Genomic DNA, 19,457 nt, shown 5'->3' with positions numbered 1-19,457 from the left:
GGGCCACAATAGGGAATCCAAGTTTTACATTGAAATATATAGGAAAAAATCTTTAATAATCATCTTCTCAAGAACCACTGAACCAGAAAAGCTGAAACTTATGTGGAAGCATCTTTGGGTAGTAAAGATTCTAAACTGTTCAAATCATGACCCCCAGGGGTAGGGCGGGGCCACAATAGGTATTACAAGGGGGAAATCTGGTAAAGAACAGCATGGCCAAAGTTACTCAGGTGAGCGATGTGGCCCATGGGCCTCTTGTTATATATATAGAACTCCTAAAATCAAGGAAAAAAACATCTCTTTTTTTGTAAGAATTTATCAGGTCCCCCCAGACCCCCACCAGGGCTTTGCCCTAGACCCATTGGGGGCTTCAGTGTAGCCCACAGATCCCCTGCCTTCTACTGTGCCCCCTCCCCTATTATGAAATTCCTGGATCGACCACTGATGAGTGACCAAGTTAGTTTTTGGAGCAGGTCCAATACCAAGAAACTATAAGGCTATCTGAACCAAACTTGCATGGATGATGCATCCAAGGATGAACACTCTCAAACTTCAGATGCTGGATTTGACTTACATTTTCTGGATGAGTGACTAGTTTAATGTTTTTAGATAAGTCCAGTCTCAAGTAACTGCAAACCCAAATTTGCATAAATGTTGAAGACCAATGCACAAAGATGTGTTGTATCCTTTTGTAGTCAATGAAGTATTGAATTATTGTTTTTTGATAGACAATCTCATAACTGCAATGATGTATGCAACAAATTGAGTATCGCATGTTATAAAAATTTGATTGCACACACCTTTGCAGTTATGAGACTACATCTTTCAAGAAATAATAATAAGCATTAATAATTCAATGCAGAGACTTCACATTTTAAACTCTCTGCCTGTTTGCCAGATGTGATTTATATTTCATTTAAATCTCTGTACATGTATTATCCTTTGGGTAAGTTACAATTAATGGAAGAGCTATTGCATCAGCTACAACTGTTACACTGTTCAATGCGAGTCTGAATTTTGATTTTTGCTTATGATGTTCCACTTGCACAGCTTTTGTTTGTTGATGTCAAAGTAAAACTCATACACCTTTTGATCCCGTCATCCTTGTTATGGTGTTTTGAGTAAAATGTATGTAGAATATAAATGTGTACTAGTAATGTTGGATTTCATTTACATCATACAATGTATACCAGTAACACTTTGAAATAATTGAAGATATTCTTTTATTTTAGAAATGCCAGAATTTGTTCAGCAAAATTCTTTTTTTTTTTATGTAGTCTATTATTGCACTAACAGATTCATAATTTCATAATAGTAGCCCCCTCCCTATCCTGGAGGCCATGATTTGAGTCGTTAAATTTACATAACAGGATGAACTTTGTACATTTACATATATGTATTTATAAGACTCTCTCATTTATTGGAGGTAATATACTAGTACTTTTCTAAGTCCCTCTGTAAAATATGTAATAAAACTTTACTGAAATCCCAAGTAAACATAATAGATAACAAATAGATGGGAGAGAACAAGAAAGAAGTACACTGGCATATGTTATATTGTAAAGAATGTGCATGTTCACAATGAAGGACATTTATAGTGTGTGAAATGTGAATATTGCACTTTATATTCCCTCAATTCAATCACTTCTACATAAATAACAACAATGTCCATCATGTACCAGTGAACAAAATTAATCATAGGCATTTTAAGGTTTATAATACTGTATTGCTAAAAATTCTCTGTTCCCAACAGCATGAGATCATTTGAGGGAAAGAATTCTTGACTGACGATGGGAAACCTTCCTACACAGGACTTAAGTGAACCGGAATAAACTTCCCATTTTTCCCGAGATAAATTTCTGAAGTTTGAATGCACTTGTTCTAGTTTTCTTGGTTCAATATCTATCCCTGAACAAAACAGTCTATAATGAAGCACCATCCAAATGATGATAACAGATGTTATGTGCAGACATTTATCCTGGAAAAGTGGTAGAAGCACACTGCACAGAAACACATCATTTACTGCATCATACATAAGAATTCTGAAGTCACTAGAACTGATGATAATATGAGGAATCAAATGATTTCTAAGGCTTGGACGATGGTTCTTTTGAATTAATGAAAACACAATTGTCTCGGCAACACTCTTATCCACCACTGACTGAGTACTGGTAATGTGGACTCCTGTTCCCTGAGAACCATCCTCTTCACTATTCACTGTAAATAAAGACAAAATGAATACATGTATTTAAAAGCCTTTCAATCACTAAATGATCTTACATGTAGGTTTAGTATGCATATTTTCATGAATTGCTTCTCTCCTTCAGTTCATATCATTACCTCTGGTTTTCTTCATGGTAGGCCTAGATTCTATTGCCACTGGATTAGTAATGGTTGCAATACATTCTGGTTCAACACTCTCAAAAGATGGAAACATAATATCAACAAATCCATGCCACACTGCCTCATGGCCTGAAAATAATGAAAAAATCCTAAATAACTGGTATATGTGTAGTGATAAGAATTTAGAAAATTTTAGTCTAATGGACTACAGTCTAACATAAAACAGTGTCTGAAATTGAATAAGGTATCTTGTGGTAAAAATAAGTAGGGATGCCCTGTATATGAAACAAGTGCCAGGTGAGTTATACAATGTTTTCATCTTGCCATTCTCAGTTCATTTTGATCATTATACAGTTTGTCAACTGCCTAGAACACAAACCTATCCCTGTGTTCCCAAACTTTGCTATTTTCATACAATGGTCCAGTTGGCAACTACATCTTTCTTTCCCATTAACTTTGGAATTGATGACACAGGACTGTCCAGGAGCAAGCCTCCCCAGAAGGTGTTCCCCGAGTGCAACTGTCATCTCTACATCAGAAACCTCACCATTCTGAAGCTGATCCAGAATGCTACTTAGACTTTTTTCGTGTAACTCTAAAAATTAAAGTATTGTTGTTTTCACATTCATTTAAACAAAACGCATAATAAGAATTACTTGTCTCTTAGGGATAAAAGTCTTACCTTTCTCGTTTACAAATGAATTTAACACAGATAATGCTGCCTTGTGTTGTCTGTCAAGGCTTTCAAAAGACTGGTTTCCATCCTTTACCTCATTTATAAACTCTATTCCACGTCTAAATATGTTATTAAAATTTTTGACTAACATGACTCTTCTCTCATCTGTAACGCTGTTTATGTCGCATCTAGCATCAGAAAAGATGAAACTGTCTTTACAGTTGCAATTACTTCCGAGTCTGAGAATTGCAAACCTCACCGTTTCTGGCATATACTGAAATATGCTTGGATTCATCATAGTTTATCTATAGAGTGACATCGTTTTCGATTTTAGAATCTGTGCCATTTTTCGGAAGACCGAACCCGATCTTTATGAAATATACGACGATATGTAACGAACAGTGATCGATCTCCAAAAAAAAAAAAAAAAAAAGACTATGAAAAGTATGGAATTCCATATACGACAGCCAACTGCTTACTGCCAACTGCTCACTGCTTACTGCCAACTGCTCACTGCTTACTGCCAACTGCTCACCTCTTACTGCCAACTGCCACTGCTTATAGATTTTTTGTTATCTTTAATACGCATGCTTATTTGTACGAAAGCCTATTGGGATCAAACTACGGTAAAAAAAAAATTAAAAGGCGTTATAACGCCTTTTTAAAAGACGTTATAACGCGAAAAAAGGCGTAATAACGCCTTTTGAAAAGGCGTTATAACGCGAAAAAAGGCGTTATTGCGCCTTTCCAAAAGGCGTTATTACGCCTTTCTAAAAGGCGTTATTACGCCTTTCTAAAAGGCGTTATTACGCCTTTCTAAAAGGCGTTACTACGCCTTTCCAAAAGGCGTTATTATGCCTTTTAAAAAGGCGTTATTACGCTTTTAAAAAGGCGTTATTACGCCTTTCCAAAAGGCGTTATTACGCCTTTTAAAAAGGCATTAATACGCCTTTCAAAAAGGCGTTATTATGCCTTTTGAACGGCCATTATTATGTCTTTGACAGGCCCGTGCTTTTAAAGTGGGGGGGGGGGGGGTTCCCATAAAATTGACAAGCAAACAAAAAAACAAGACCCCCCCCCCCCCCCCCCCCCCCGAAAAAAAATAAACTGCCTAAACTTGAGGGGAAACTTTTTCTAATTTTTCGGTAAAAATTTTTTAAATGCAATGACTTGCCAGAGTTTAACCATAATGCAACAAAATGTTAAGGGACCAAGCAATCAATAAATGACTTTTTATATTTAAACTATAGCAAGACTATTCTCCCAAAAAGTGGGGTGGGGGACCCCCCCCCCCCCCCTCACATTCGTACTACCGGCCTGTTTGAAAAGGAGTTGTATCCAAAAATGGAAAGGCGTTATTTTAAAATAGTAAATATATGAAAGATTGAACCAAAACCATCTTTATTTATGCAATATTTAGATTATAGTTTTAATATTATAAATTATATTTATAAATATAAATATAAATTATATTATAAATATATTATAAATTATAGTATTTTCTATATTCCTGCACATCTCATATTTCTGACAAGACCTTACATTTGGTACTAACTGTTTTATCCTTGACCTTGGGTTTGACCTACTTTAAAAAAAAGTTTAACCTTGACCATGACTTTTTAATGTTTGGTTCTAGGGCTTTTATATTTCACATGCATATTTCTTTGACAAGATCTTCCTTTGGGCACTATTGATTTTGACCCTTTTCCCTGGAGTTTGACCTACTGTTATAAAACTTTAACCTTGACCCTATATAATTTGAATGGTTGGTCCTTGGGCTTTCATATTTCACAGTTGTATTCCTTGTGACTCAACCTTTCTTTGAGTACCACCATTTTTATCTTTTGACCTTGACCTTGAAGTTTCACAGACTTGCATTTAAGAAACTTAAACCTTTGTCTCGAGGTGCCATACGGAGGCATCAGTGTTTCACAAATACATCTTGTTCACAACATATTTATGGATCTCTCCAACAAATCTATGTGTGCTTTAACTAATTTTAAAATTTAAGGACACATTTCTGTTAATATCTTAAAATCATTGTTAAGGGGTACATGCTTTGATGAAGATTAAAGAATATCTTTACCAAAAGGTCCGGGATGGTTTTGAAACAACAACTGTGGATGCTTACATGACAAATAATGGCCTTGCTGTTCTTGAGATGATTTTAAAGAATTTTTCTGTATATTGATTTAACACTTTGATCCCTTATTGTGGCCCCTTTAATCCCAGGGGACATGATTTCAACATATTTAAAAATGTACTACCTAAGAATGCTTGCATATTAACATGACTAATCATGGCCTAGCTGCTTATGAGAAGGTTTTATGACTTTTTCACTTTATATTCCAGTTTTAAACTTCGATACCTTTTGTTGCCCCCTAACCCCAATCCCTGGGGCCACAAATTTGAATCTGCACTACCTGAGAACATTCGCATATTAATATGAATAATCATGGCCCTGCTTCTCTTGACAGGTTTTTTTTCCCTACATATTTCCAAGTAAACTTTATTCCCCTATTTCGGCACCCCTGGGGGCCATGATTTGAACAAATTTTAAATCTACACTATGACAGGAAACTTTCATTCTTTTCTGGTCCAGTGGCTCTTGAGAAGAAGATTTTTAAATGACCCCAACCTATTTTCTTAATTGGTTTATCCTTAATTATCTTTGAACAAACTTGAATTCCCTTAAACCAAGGATACTCTGATCCAAGTTTGGTTGAAATTGGTTCTGAAGAAGAAGTGAAAATGTTTAAAGTTGAAAAAGATGAGTGAAAAGTTTACAATGACAGCAACAACTATGGCAATTAGTTTCTTGACTACTGATGCTTTGTTCGACCCATTGTCTTACATAAAATTAAATTGTTCTGTGAGATTTCCGATAGTAGTTCCTCAGATGATTATATTTAGAACAATGTTACAGTACATCTAGTTATATTAGGCATGATCCAGGTTTATTTCTGAGGTAAAATTATCATGTTACACACACACAAAACATAAATACATGTAGTGACAGATTATTTTAATAAAATGTACATTTTGTAACAAGGAATTTAAATACATGTATCACAGTACAGTGTATACTAAAAAGACAAAAGAGAAATGTACACTAATGCTCTCTGAACGTCATGTGTAGAGGGATGAGGACAATGAACTTTTTAGTTCCACTCAACTTTCGCACACAGTGTTTGTTCATTTTGAAGTTTTATTGGCTGACATGACATCAGAGATCTGTTTAGATATTAGACTGTGTTTTGAGTGTCTGACATAAGAGATCTGTTTAAATAATAGATTGTGTTTTGATTTGCTGACATGACATCAGAGATTTGTTTAGATATTAGACTGTGTTTTGAGTTGTGAGGCAGCAGCTTTGTCTAATAGCCAGACCAGTTCCCCATTGGTCGGACGAACTCTGGCAGCAGGAAGGGGATCACCACCATTGCTCTCTAATACTTTCTGAAATACATAATTCAATAAATAATATTATCTGTGGTGAAACTGCCATTGAGAGTTTGATATCAAAATCTTGATATAACTGGCGTGAGAATATCCTAAATAATCTAAAGGAAAATTTGTAACTTTTAATTATTTGATACCTTTATTAAAAGGAAAAATATTAAACATTTCAGAATCATGAAGAAAAAATGAAAAATGATAAAGGATGAGTGATGATACCTTTACAATGTCTGCCTTTCCAGCTCCACACGAAGCAAATATAGCACACTGGCAATTATTTATCAAAGGAAAAGTCATGGTTACTCTTCTGGGGGGAGGTTTTGGTGAGTCACTGATGGGGGCAATTATCTCATCTTTTACCTGTAAATGTAAGCAAGTAGAATCCCCTCCTACACTTCACAACACACATACCTTTCAAAACTAAAGCTTTCACTGGGAAAGGGGAAGTTCATTGCAACATGAAATGTATGAGAAACATTTTGATAACCTAGTTTTATATTCTTTTTTTTTCAAGTCTATGCCCCAGATGAATTTGATGATAAACTGATGAAAAGTACTGAAAGCATGTAAAAAATCATAATTTCTGGAATGTTTCTCTAGACTGACTGTGATTTATGCAGACTGATTTCACATTTTGAGTAACTTTTATTGCATGTGTACAGACCTGTAGAAGAGAATGACTGGGAAAGAGTGAACATGTGTGTCCATCTGGCCCCATTCCAAGGAGGAGGAGGTGAAAACGAGGAGTAGCATCTACCCCAAATACCCCCAGGATCTTATCTCTGTATTCCTTAGCTGCATCTTCCACTACAATGCAGATCCAATATAAAATCATCTCTAAATTCAATTTTATAATGCAAATCAGTTATCAGGACAGCTGTTCTTAATATACACATTACAATAAAGATGTTGATTTCAATGTCATTGTATTTAAATGAGCTCTCAATAACAGGAAACTAACAGGGGAACCACAAGGAATATCATATGTTGTGCTAAAAAAATAGATGGGTGAGCCAATAGATGGACGAAGAAAGTGTCTTCTTGCAGTGAGGAATATCTCTATTCTTAATATTCTAACACTGTTCTCCTTTTAAACTTTTCACATCTCAGTGATAAAATGTATGAAAGACATATTAATTAATATATTACCTTGAAATTAGGGTTGTGCAATTGAATTCGTACAATGGTATATCGTGATGTTTTATTGAGTGATATATATTGTGATACGGAGACTAGAATACCAGTATTTGGTACATGATTATAAAATCTGGAAATTATTCATTTATTTATTCAAACTTTTGAATTCAAAATTCATTTCAAATCATAGTAACTGTAAAAATTGTGAAAATATCATGATATTAACATGATATTTTGGGAGAGAATAGTGATATTATATAGTGAAATTTTTGGCAATACAATGTACCCATCTCTACTTGAAATATTAAGCAGTAAAGGGAATGTATATAATTTTAACATTACTTTATTCAATACAAACATGATTTACCTGGGATGTCAGGGTTGATAGGAAATATGTTTTCTCCAGGAAGTGGTCCTCCATTGTCTACTAATTTAGATTTGTAGATGGTATAGGTACACTCAGGATCTGTGTATGGAACATGTCTCTCATCACAGAAGAACACCTGCCATTTACTCCAGTCTGTCTGTCTACCGGGTAAACCATTACACAGAAACTTGGCCATACTTCCTCCTGAAATAAAGTTTCCAAATTAAAACAATGGTTACTTAAATAAGTTATATTCCTCTCATTCAGCCTGTAATAATTTACCTGAGAAAAAAAATAAATTGAACACTGTTTTTCAATCAGTTTTGATTTGCATAACTTAAATAATTCTCTAAACTTTTGAAATTTACAGAGTATATATATATAGAGCAGCATTTGTTGCTTTGTTCAGAATAAGAACTTGTATATACATCCCTGCATGTACAGGGCTTCATATCCATTGTATCTAAGTCTGCTAAAAGGACCCTGTTCTAATTGAAAATTTACTCTTTTTCCCCCAAAGTTTAGGTAAAAATTCCCAAATGACAAGCAAATTGAAACTTTCAGTGCTCTTTTTCAAAAATAATTTGAATTTTGAGATAATAATACCTCATAAAGATGTAAATAGGGCATAAGTCTACAATCTAATTCTTTAGTCAACAGTGAAACATTATACAAGTCATCAATATTTCCAAATTTGTCACTTTTTCAATTTAAAATTCCCAACTGAAAGCCCCAAGGGTACAGGATCCAGTGCCAAAAAGGGTCAATTAAGCCTTGACATAATTTGTGACAGCATGCACATCACTAGGACATCACTAGTAATAAGCTTTCAATTAATTGTTCAGTAGTGTATACAGTAAGGCCTTACACCTACTTGCCCCAAGGTAGTTCATGAGTTATAATCAGTAGATTGGTGGACTTTAAAACTGACAATTCTAAGTTCACATATTCACATAGTCAGTAGATTGGTGGACTTTAAAACTGACAATTCTAAGTTCACATATTCACATAGTCAGTAGATTGGTGGACTTTAAAACTGACAATTCTAAGTTCACATATTCACATAGTCAGTAGATTGGTGGACTTTAAAACTGACAATTCTAAGTTCACATATTCACAAAGTCAGTAGATTGGTGGACTTTAAAACTGACAATTCTAAGTTCACATATTCACATAGTCAGTAGATTGGTGGACTTTAAAACCAACAATTCTAAGTTCAAGTCACATATTGAAAACCCCCAGATTATCAGTTGAAATTAAATATCACTACTTGATTGGGTAAAAAGTGACTAAAGTCATCCCAAAGAGCATATGCGCAATTAGCAGCTTTGTTAGCTTTTTCCTTTTTTTAAAAAAAAAATTATACATGTTCTTATAATGGGATCACTGAATTGAAATGTCATTCAATTTATGGATCCTCTATCTTAATGCAAGATTTCAGTGACATTTCAATAAAAAAGAAAGTCTGGCAAACACTTTTCGGAAAATGTTATGCATTCATTTACATTCCTCTGTCTGTTTGCTTACAAAAATTGAAAAATAATCTTATGCAATAAAAAAAAAAACAACAACAATGTTGTAGAGTAAATTTGAATTAACATCGGGTTCGGAATGATTCTCTTCCTAGTTTAATTGAACTCTGTAGTTTTACTCATTTAGCTGTATAATGCAGACAAAACGTTCGTTTTAAGCTACCTGAAAGTCCAACTGTAAATTTTCCATCTTTTTCAATTGCAGAGTTTGCCTTGTCAACCACTAGGTCGCAGAGTTTAGTCGATACTTCAGTTTCCGATTCCAAGACAGTCACCATAGGCGCTGCCATCTTGAATAAATCTCTAAAGTTTTGCACCAATTATAGAATTAAAATTTGGTGACATTGTGTGCTACTTAATAGTTTATTATGGATTCCAATTTTATTTGGGCTATAAAAAATGGAGAAATTGCATGAATTGATCGTGAACTGATTAAATAAAAACTGTGAAGTAATGTTGTCAGTTAGAGATTAATCTTTCATTTCCGGTTAAAACATTAAACATGGCTGATGTCTTGAGCAATTTGAGACAATATAACATCAACAAAAAGGAGATAAAAGAAGAAGATGATCACGTTGTATTTGGAGAACTTGCGTGGCCCAAGACTGTCAAGACAAATTATGTTATCTATGGGTAAGGAAATCCAATTTTGAGATAAAGGCGAAGAGACTGCAAACCGAAATAAGCATATGCAGCTGATCTAACGTTACATTTTATCAGCTTAATACTAATTTTCATGACATAACTTTTTAAAAAGCAGTTTGCTTTTCATTTTCAGTACTGGTAAAGATGGAATTCCCAAGGAATATTATACCTTAGACTGTATTCTATTTCTGCTGAAAAATGTGCAACTGCAGCACGCACTTTATGTCAGAGAGGCCGCAGTAAGTACACTGTACCCTATAATACTTTGTCAGGATAAAATCAGCAAGTGAGGAATTGTTTATAGTTACTTCTGTATGTCAATATAAAATGTTCTCTTCTGGAAGACAAAGAAGTATGAAAACTGTGTAACATACAGTTAACTAGATTTAAATAAATTTGCATATGTTAAAAACTCAGTAACTTATTAAGCTCTATAAAATTCTAATGAACTATTAGTTATGTAGGATTATGCTTTTGTAGGCTAAAGGTGTACCAGTAGTGCGTCGACCAGACAGAAAAGACTTGCTCTCCTATCTAAATGGAGAAACATCATCTTCAGCAAATATTGACAAAAGTGCTCCCCTGGAAATTCCCTTACAAAAACCTCCTCAAGGTATTTATATGTATTGCAAAATGAAGTTCTTTATAAAAATAAAAAAGAAATAACTTTAAAAATTGGACCTAATATGTTGATTGTGCAACAATTGGGCAAGCGCAATGGTGCAACCATTGGACAAAAAGCATTTAATCTACTATTGATCTACAATTTCTGTTTTTTTTTAAAAAAAAAAAAGAAAGTTACATATTTTGAACTTTTCTTTGGTTATTGTGAGAACATGAGTCAAAGAACAGTACTGCAGTTATGGAAAAATGGTCTGTTTGTGGTGCATTGTGGGTCCAGAGGTTACTGCAGAAAAAAATCATTTGGATCAATGTGAACAGTCTGAATTTTCTCTTCCCAAGAGGTTTTGCTTTAAGAGTTCACTATTGATTGATTTTAGCCATAAGTTTTTCCATGGATCCAGTGTATTTTAGTATATCCTATTAGGAAATCTTTTTATATCACAGAACTTGTGGATTTTATCCTTGAACAAAGCGACACCTTACACCGCAGAGCTATACAATTTTTTCAGCTTCTGGATAGTCATAGGCTCGTAGAAGACATGCTTTGGCACAAAATAAAATGAGAAAAAGATCATGAAAGTGTACAAAAATGAGAACAAAAGTTTGAAGAAAAGGAAAAAAGTTATGAGAGATTAAGTCCTAAATGCTTCATCCAGCTTGTTGAAATGGCTTATAGTCTCAAGAATATTTTCACAATTTCAACTCAATGAATAAAGTTGTATGCATGTCAACATTCAGAAATGCTTTTTTTTCTTCACTGAATCATAATATTTTAGTTTTTAAAAGTCCTATTGTTTATTTGATAGCCAAGAGAGGAGCCACAGACACACATGAGGGGGACAAAAAGAAACCAAGACTGGAGGTAAAATATTCTAACAAAAATGGTAGTAAAATATTTTCTGAAAGAAGAAAAAACTTTTTTATTTATTTCCTTATTTTTGATTGCCATTTTCTTATTCATGAAAATATTGTAAAATTCATGTATGAGAATTAGGAGCAAATAAAAAGAAACAAACAGTGTCTCATTCTATGCAATATTTATTCATTAGGAAAAACAAGTACAGGAAGCCAGATTGAACTGGATCAACAAAATTGACGCACCGAGGGAGCATTCTGTCCTTCCAGCAGCTCTAGCGTATGTCCTTATGTAAAAACATACAGAAACAGGGAAATATTTGTCCCAATATGTAAATTAGAAATGGGGTAATTAAAGATGTGAAATAGATTTCGATGAATGTAGAATGGGCAAATTATTGTTTTATATGTTTTATGAACAAAAATATCATGTTTGTTTGAAATGTTTATTCCGTAAAACCCAATCTGTTCATTGTAGTTCTTCCTCCTTACCAGAAGCAATGCCTCTGGAAAAGATTGCAGCCATCAAGGCCAAAAGATTGGCAAAAAAGCGAACCATGATTAAAGTGGATGAGAATGACATTCAGTCTGGGGCCTTGGAACAAAGAAGTTTTGTGGATGCTGAAGTCGATGTGACTCGAGATATCGTCAGTAGAGAACGATTGTGGCGAACTAGAACAACCATTCTACAGAGTCAGGGAAAAGTATGTGTGATAGGCTTAAACATATTTAACATAAATCATAAATGCTTGGAAATTGTGTTTATGACAGCTTTTCATGAATGTATAGTACTATATATGGATATTAATCACATTGACTTTAGACTTTTTTCAACTTTTATGATTTAGTATCACTTTTAAAATAAGCTATTTTTGGACTAAACTGCTTTGAACATAGGCCATTCAGTTTAAAGAGCTTAAAAATAAGACTAATGCATGAATAGAAAGCTGCTAGATAGTAGAATCAACTGAGACTTTAATGCATGTTACTAAAGAAATATGTCCTAATTTGTATTCTTACTATTCAGCAATTTGCAAAGAACATATTTGGAATTCTCCAGTCTATAAAGGCTAGAGAAGAAGGCACCCAAAAACATCACCCAGCCCCCCACACACCATCAGTGGTGAGTTCAGCTTGAGCTTCTTTCAAGTATTCTCTATATTAAGAACTGAATCCAGATATTTTGTTAAATTGCACATTTTTTTCCCAAAAGTTGTAATTAAAGTTTATGAACAGTTACATTGTTATTCCTTATTTTTAAGGCCCTAGCCTGACCTCCACAGTCAATTATTGTTACATTGTAATGTCTTGTTTTTAAGGCTCCAGCCCGACCTCCACAGCCAGTTGTTGGATATAATAGATACAATCAGGAATCATTCAAAAGCAAAGAAGGTATGAATAAAAACAAAATATATTGATGTTTATTTTAAATCCATTCATAAATCTCTTAAATCAAAAGTAATATTGTCATGTTACTCTTTTAATCACAGAAATAAATTTTATCTACATGTTCATGTATATTCTAAATAGTTTTAAAAAGATATGAACTTTGATATACATGTAAATTTTAAGTATTTTTTTTTGGGGGGGGGGGGGGAGGGGAGGGGAGGGGGTGTCTGTGTAAATTGTACTTGATCATATTGCCAGGACCTTCATAATCCAAGCATTTTATTTATAAAGTATTGTATTCACAGACACCGGAGAGTTCCAGATTGATACAAACAGATCTTACCATGGGATGACCCTCAAGTTTGTGACAGAGGGTGGACCATCACAGAAGAAACGGCCTGAGCCACAAAGACAGCAACCACAACCACTGCAACCAATGTCACGGCCAGTCTCACAGGCCAGGCCTCCACCCAATCAGAAAAAAGGTTAGTAAAAACCACAACTAACACAGACAATGTTACAACCTGTATCACTGGCCAGGCCTCCACCCAATCAGAAAAAAGGTTAGTAAAAACCACAACTAATACAATGTCACAAGCAGTCTCACAGGCCAGGCCTCCACCCAATCAGAAACAAGATGAGTTTGTGAAACACTGTTGCCCCGTATGGCAACTTATAGCGAAGGTTAAACTTTCTCAAATGCAAAACAAATATGTTGGTACCCAAAGTAAGGTCTTGTACCAAGGAATATACCTGTGAAATATGAAAGCCCTAGCAGCAACCATTGAAAAGATATGGAAAAGGATAAAGTTTTTCAAAAGTAAGTCAAACATCAAGGTCAAGGTCAAAATTAATGGTGCCCAAGGAAAGGCCTTCTCACAAGTAATACACATGTGAAATATGAAAACCCTAGCACAAACCATTTAAAAGATATGGCCAAGGTTAAAGTTTTTCAAAAGTAGGTTAAACCTCAAATACCCTGTCAAAGGGTCAAAGCTGTTGGTATCCTAAGTAAGGTCTTTTCACAAGAAAGAAGAAATGGCCAAAAGAAATGGCCAAGGTTAAAGTTTTCCAAAAGTAGTTAAAACTCCAAAGTCAAGGTCAAAGGGTCAAAGTTGTTGGTATCCAAAGGAAGGTCATGTCACAAGGATTACACATGTGAAATATGAAAGCCTTAGCATCAAGCGTTCAAAAGTTATAGCCAATGTTAAAGTTTTTCAAAAGTAGGTCAAACTCCAAGGTAAAGGTCAAAAGGTCAAAGTTGATGGTATCCAAAGAAAGGTCTTGTCACAAGGATTACACATGTGAAATATGAAAGCCCTAGCATTTAGCGTTCAAAAGTTATAGCCAATATTAAAGTTTTTCAAAAGTAGGTCAAACTCAAAGGTCACGGTAAAAGGGTCAAAGTTGATGGTATCCAAAGAAAGGTCTTGTCACAAGGATTACACATGTGAAATATGAAAGCCCTAGCTTTTAGCGTTCAAAAGTTATAGCCAATATTAAAGTTTTTCAAAAGTAGGTCAAACTCAAAGGTCACGGTCAAAGGGTCAAAGTTACTGGTATCCAAAGAAAGGACTTGTGACAAGGATTACACATGTGAAGTATGAAAGCCCTAGCACCAACCGTTCAAATGTTATGGCCAAAGTTAAAGTTTAGAAAAATTTTGTAAAACTGGGTCAAACTCCAAGCTCAAGGTCAAAAGGTAAAATATGAAGGTACCCAAAGTAAAGTCTTGTCACAAGGAATACACATGTGAAATATGAAAGCCATAGCTCCAACCAATCAAAAGTTATGAGCAATGTTAAAGTTTTTGCGGACAAACAGACAGACAGACGGAAGGACAGGGCAAAAACTCTAAACCCCCGAATCTTTGATACGGGGGCATAAAAAGGTTAGTAAAAACCACATTAAGTTTCACAGAACAAGCATATTATATAACATTGCATTACTTATCACGTATGCAATAATACTTGTCTTCAGATCTTGTGAATCCTCCAGGCATTGTTTATAGTAAAATAATTGATATATACCTGATATATACAAACATTGTTGAGATGTTAAAGAAATATGTTATATATATGTATGTATTTTGTTGAATATGTATTATGACGATAAAACTAGATTCCTTGCCATCACCATAAAAAGATCCTAATGATTTCACTCTGTTACTTTGTTGTAAGTTTGGAAAATATTTGCAGGATCCAGAACCCCCATAATTATAATTCCTGCAGCAACAACATCACTCATCACAATGTTCAACGCAAAAGACATATTACAGGATCTGAGGTAAGAAGTATATTTGAATTTCTGATGTTCATGGAATAACAGAATATGAACAGAAGTATTTTATTGATGATGATATAAGGTTAAAATTTTCTGATCATGATATAAGGTTAAAGTTTACTGATCATGATATAAGGTTAAAGATTACTGATCATGATATAAGGTTAAAGATTACTGATCATGATATAGGTTAAAGATTACTGATCATGACATAAGGCTAAAGTTTACTGATCATGATATAAAGTTGAAGTTTAAGATTGTGTAAGGTTCTTGTTTGTTTCCTACTACTGGACATTTATACAATTTTCTAGAATTCTGCTAACTCCAGATATGTATACAGGAAAAGTCATATTTCATTGATAAGTGTCAATTCCTACATTTTGCCATCTTCCATTTAATTTTAAATCGATGTGTCTAAAGCATTAATTAGAATTACAGATAGATTTGTGTAGAGGTATGATGAATGCACAAACATATCCACTAAAAATCAAATAATACAGCCTTTAGATGTCTAGGCACTGAGCAGTGTATTACAGTAATACAGCCTATAGATGTCTAGGCACTGAGCAGTGTATTACAGTAATACAGCCTATAGATGTCTAGGCACTGAGCAGTGTATTACAGTAATACAGCCTACAGATGTCTAGGCACTGAGCAGTGTATTACAGTAATACAGCCTAAAGATATCTAGGCACTGAGCAGTGTATTACAGTAATAAGCCTATAGATGTCTAGGCACTGAGCAGTGTATTACAGTACATTTCATTCTTTTTGTACTTATTTTTTTTTGCATCTGAGAAATGTGTACATTTTTATATAACAGATTTGTCAGCACAGATGACAAGAAAGCCCAGGGTACAAAGAGGGATAATGAAGTATTGATTCAGCGGAGGAAGCCAGGGGGGCTAACTGTGCCATATAGAGTAATCGACAACCCCTTAAAGCTTTCTCAGGATGACTGGTAATGACCTCTCCTGATTTATCTGTTAGTTGGAAGTGTGGATGTTACATGTTACTGAATAGCCAAAAGTCCATCCTCTCATCAAGTCAAATTTTTGGCAGTGGTGTGTCTAAAATTTAAATTCATCACCATATTGTATCATGCATGTAGTTTTATGTCCCTTTGTTTTCATGAATTATCAGAAGTACATATGATTTAGTGTATGATTTCACTAAATTTCAAACTAGTTAAAATATTAATTTTATGAAATTATATTTCAGGTAGAATTCTTATTTCACAACTAAACTATATTAATTGTCACTGTTAATTTTTTGTAGGGAGAGAGTTGTTGCAGTGTTTGTACAGGGTCCTGCATGGCAGTTTAAAAACTGGCCCTGGAATGGAAATCCTGTGGAAATATTCTCCAAAGGTAAATTATCACGTCATGTTACAGTATCCCTGAAATTAAATAATTCACATGAAATATCCTGGGGGGTTTCAGAGGATACATCTTTGTCAAGTGATTTTGACTTGTAAAGAATCTTTGATACATAGGGTTGTTTTCAAATTACACTTTCTTCTCATATCAGAGATCTCCTGTAAAAGAGAGCAGAAAAAAGTATGCCAACTTGCTTATACATTAAACTGGCAAATCTGAAGCACAGTATACTATAGTATCTGCATGTAAGAGTTTGTAAACCAGGAATTGTTAAGAATCTGCAAGAAATTTTTGGTGATTTGCAGTGAAAGCCTTTCATTTGAAATGGGGAGAACTTCCCTTGGAGGCCAATGTACAGAAATGGGCTGTGACAGTTTTAAATCTGGATAGAATGAGACGACATCTAGACAGAGCAACTCTCAACACATTCTGGGAAGTGTTAGACAAGTAAGTTTAATACTTTGTTAGACATGCAAGTTTACTACCACGAAATATTGGAGTAGTAAGTTTACTTCCACAAATTATTAGACAAGTACTTTTACTTCAACAAAGTGTTAGACAAATACATTTATGTTTACTACCACGGAGTGATAGACAAGCAAGTTTACTACCATTTTCACGCAAGTTTATAACCACAAAGTGTTGGACTAATAGGTTTACTTTCACTATGTTTTAGACAAGCAAGTTTATTAACACAGAATGGTAGACAAGTAAGTTAACTATGTTAAAGCGATAGACAAATAAGTATGCTGTTAGTTTATTACCAGAAAGTTTGAATAATCAGGTTCATCCCTTTTTTGTCCCAGTTCAATATTTTATTAATTAAAAAGTTATTCTAAAGAAGCTCTTATTGTTCAGTATGTACATTTATGACTGCTTATACATGTACAGTCAAATCTTCTTATCTTGAACTTGATGGGACCAAGAAAAACTTCATGATATTACAGAGGATTTGAAATATTGAGGGTAAAATAAAAGAAAAAATGCTTGGGACTTCCAAATCACTTTGACATTTTTATGATATTTGAGATATTGATGTTTGAGATAACAAAGTTCAGCTGTATTTAGTAGAGATGGGAAGAAAATGCCGTTTATACTTTCTTGAATGTAACAGATGAATGAATGATAAAAATATGGATAATCTTAAGAGCTACCAGCTATATAAATTGTTCTTGTTGATTTTTTGCAGGTACATGGCAAAGGAAAAGCCTCACTTGCGATACTGAAAATTCAAGCTTTCTCTACGTTTCTTCATTTCCTACTGTAGTTTGTACTGGTAGGGAAAAAAGACAGTGCTGGTTTATTGCCATTTATGACTGTAATGTTTGTATGTTTGTGTGTGTATGAGAGAGAGAGTGTTATTACAAAAATAATGTAAATAAAATAAAATGCCCTCAGATTTAAATGTATCAAGTTTACAGTGTACATACATTTGAAAACAACCAATAAAAGAATATAAATCAAATGTGGGTGCTGTTATTTTAGACTCAGGTACAAACATGCAGTAAACATGATTATAGTGAGCTTCTGGAAACTTTCAATATTAAAAAAGATTAAAGTTTTTCAGAAGTATATCAAACATCAAGGTCAAGGTCAAATGGTCAAAATTAATAGTGCCCAAGGAAAGGCCTTTTCCCAAGAAATACACAGGTGAAATATGAAAACCGAAGCACCAATCGTTCAAAAGTTATGGCCAAGGTTAAAGTTTTCCAAAAGTAGGTCAAACGTCAAGGTCAAAGGGTCAAAGTTGTTGGTATCCAAAGAAAGGTCTTGTCAGGAGGATTACATATGTGAAGTATGAAAGCCCTAGCACTAACTGTTCAAAAGTTATGGGCAAGGTTAAAGTTTTCCAAAAGTAGGTCAAACTCCAAGGTCAAAGAGTCAAAGTTGTTGGTATCCAAAGGAAGGTCTTGTCACAAGGATTACACACGTGAAGTATGAAAGCCCTAGCACCAACTGCTCAAAAGTTATGGCCAAGGTTAAAGTTTTTGAAAAGTAGGTCAAATGCCAAGGTCAAGGTCAAAGTTGTTGGTATCCAAAGGATTACACATATGAAATATGAAAGCCCTAGCACCAATAGTTCAAAAGTCATGGCCAAGGTTAAAGTTTGGTAAAATTTTGAAAAACTGGGTCAAACTCCAAGGTCAAAAGGTCAAACATGGTGGTACCCAAAGACAGGTCTTGTCACACGGAATACACATGTGAAATATGAAAGCCATAGCTCCAACCAATCAAAAGTTATGGGCAAGGTTAAAGTTTTTGTGGACAAACAGACGGATGGACAGGGTAAAAATTATATACCCTGAATCTTCGATACGGGGCATAAAAAAGGCAATTCATTAAAATGCAGTTTGGTAACTTTCTAAATTTGCAGCCTTCCATCAGCAATTCGTGGCAACCCAATATGAGTGAAAAAATTTTGAAAGGGACATAAAGCAAACACGTTGTGTTTGTGAAACACTGATGCCCCTGTATGGCAACTTATAGCAAAGGTTAAACTTTCTGGAATGCAAATTAAATATGTTGGTACCCAAAGTAAGGTCTTGTCTCGATGAATAAACCCGTGAAATATGAAAGCCCTAACAGCAACCATTGAATAGATATGGAAAAGGTTAAAGTTTTTTCAAACTCCAAGGTCAAGGTCAAAGGGTCAAAGTTGTTGGTATCCAAAGAAAGGTCTTGTCACAAGGATTACACACGTCAAGTATAAAAGCAAAAACTTCAATTGTTCAAAAGTTATGGCCAAGGTTAAAGTTTTCCAAAAGTAGA

The 19,457-nt window shown here is 34.4% G+C and overlaps 3 protein-coding genes across 3 annotated transcripts; 1 reads left to right on the top strand and 2 right to left on the bottom strand.

Annotated features, from left to right (window-relative positions):
- Positions 1-1,234: 1,234 nt before the first annotated feature.
- On the bottom strand, positions 1,235-3,350 carry LOC133172986 (uncharacterized). The gene is made up of 4 exons (XM_061307854.1): positions 3,026-3,350; positions 2,723-2,938; positions 2,341-2,472; positions 1,235-2,217 (listed from the first exon to the last, which is right to left on the bottom strand). The coding sequence occupies exons 1-4, from the start codon at positions 3,315-3,317 to the stop codon at positions 1,730-1,732; spliced, it is 1,128 nt and encodes a 375-aa protein (XP_061163838.1). The 5' UTR covers positions 3,318-3,350; the 3' UTR covers positions 1,235-1,729.
- Positions 3,351-6,023: 2,673 nt separating this feature from the next.
- Positions 6,024-9,804, bottom strand: LOC133173828 (6-phosphogluconolactonase-like). Its single transcript, XM_061308878.1, has 5 exons — positions 9,678-9,804; positions 7,983-8,186; positions 7,143-7,285; positions 6,698-6,838; positions 6,024-6,478 (listed from the first exon to the last, which is right to left on the bottom strand). The coding sequence occupies exons 1-5, from the start codon at positions 9,802-9,804 to the stop codon at positions 6,353-6,355; spliced, it is 741 nt and encodes a 246-aa protein (XP_061164862.1). The 3' UTR covers positions 6,024-6,352.
- A 180-nt stretch (positions 9,805-9,984) lies between these two features.
- On the top strand, positions 9,985-18,153 carry LOC133173827 (parafibromin-like). The gene is made up of 14 exons (XM_061308877.1): positions 9,985-10,147; positions 10,293-10,398; positions 10,640-10,772; positions 11,590-11,645; positions 11,833-11,918; positions 12,117-12,342; positions 12,666-12,761; positions 12,958-13,030; positions 13,333-13,512; positions 15,226-15,313; positions 16,133-16,270; positions 16,588-16,679; positions 16,994-17,135; positions 17,878-18,153. Exons 1-14 carry the CDS (start codon positions 10,017-10,019, stop codon positions 17,912-17,914), a joined length of 1,584 nt encoding a protein of 527 aa, XP_061164861.1. The 5' UTR covers positions 9,985-10,016; the 3' UTR covers positions 17,915-18,153.
- The last annotated feature ends 1,304 nt before the right edge of the window (positions 18,154-19,457 follow it).

Source organism: Saccostrea echinata, unplaced genomic scaffold (assembly GCF_033153115.1).
Source record: "Saccostrea echinata isolate AGI-Se365-2 ecotype Australia unplaced genomic scaffold, CSIRO_AGI_Sech_v1 ptg000056l, whole genome shotgun sequence".
Taxonomy (NCBI): domain Eukaryota; kingdom Metazoa; phylum Mollusca; class Bivalvia; order Ostreida; family Ostreidae; genus Saccostrea; species Saccostrea echinata.
This window is presented reverse-complemented; position numbering and strand designations above follow the sequence as displayed.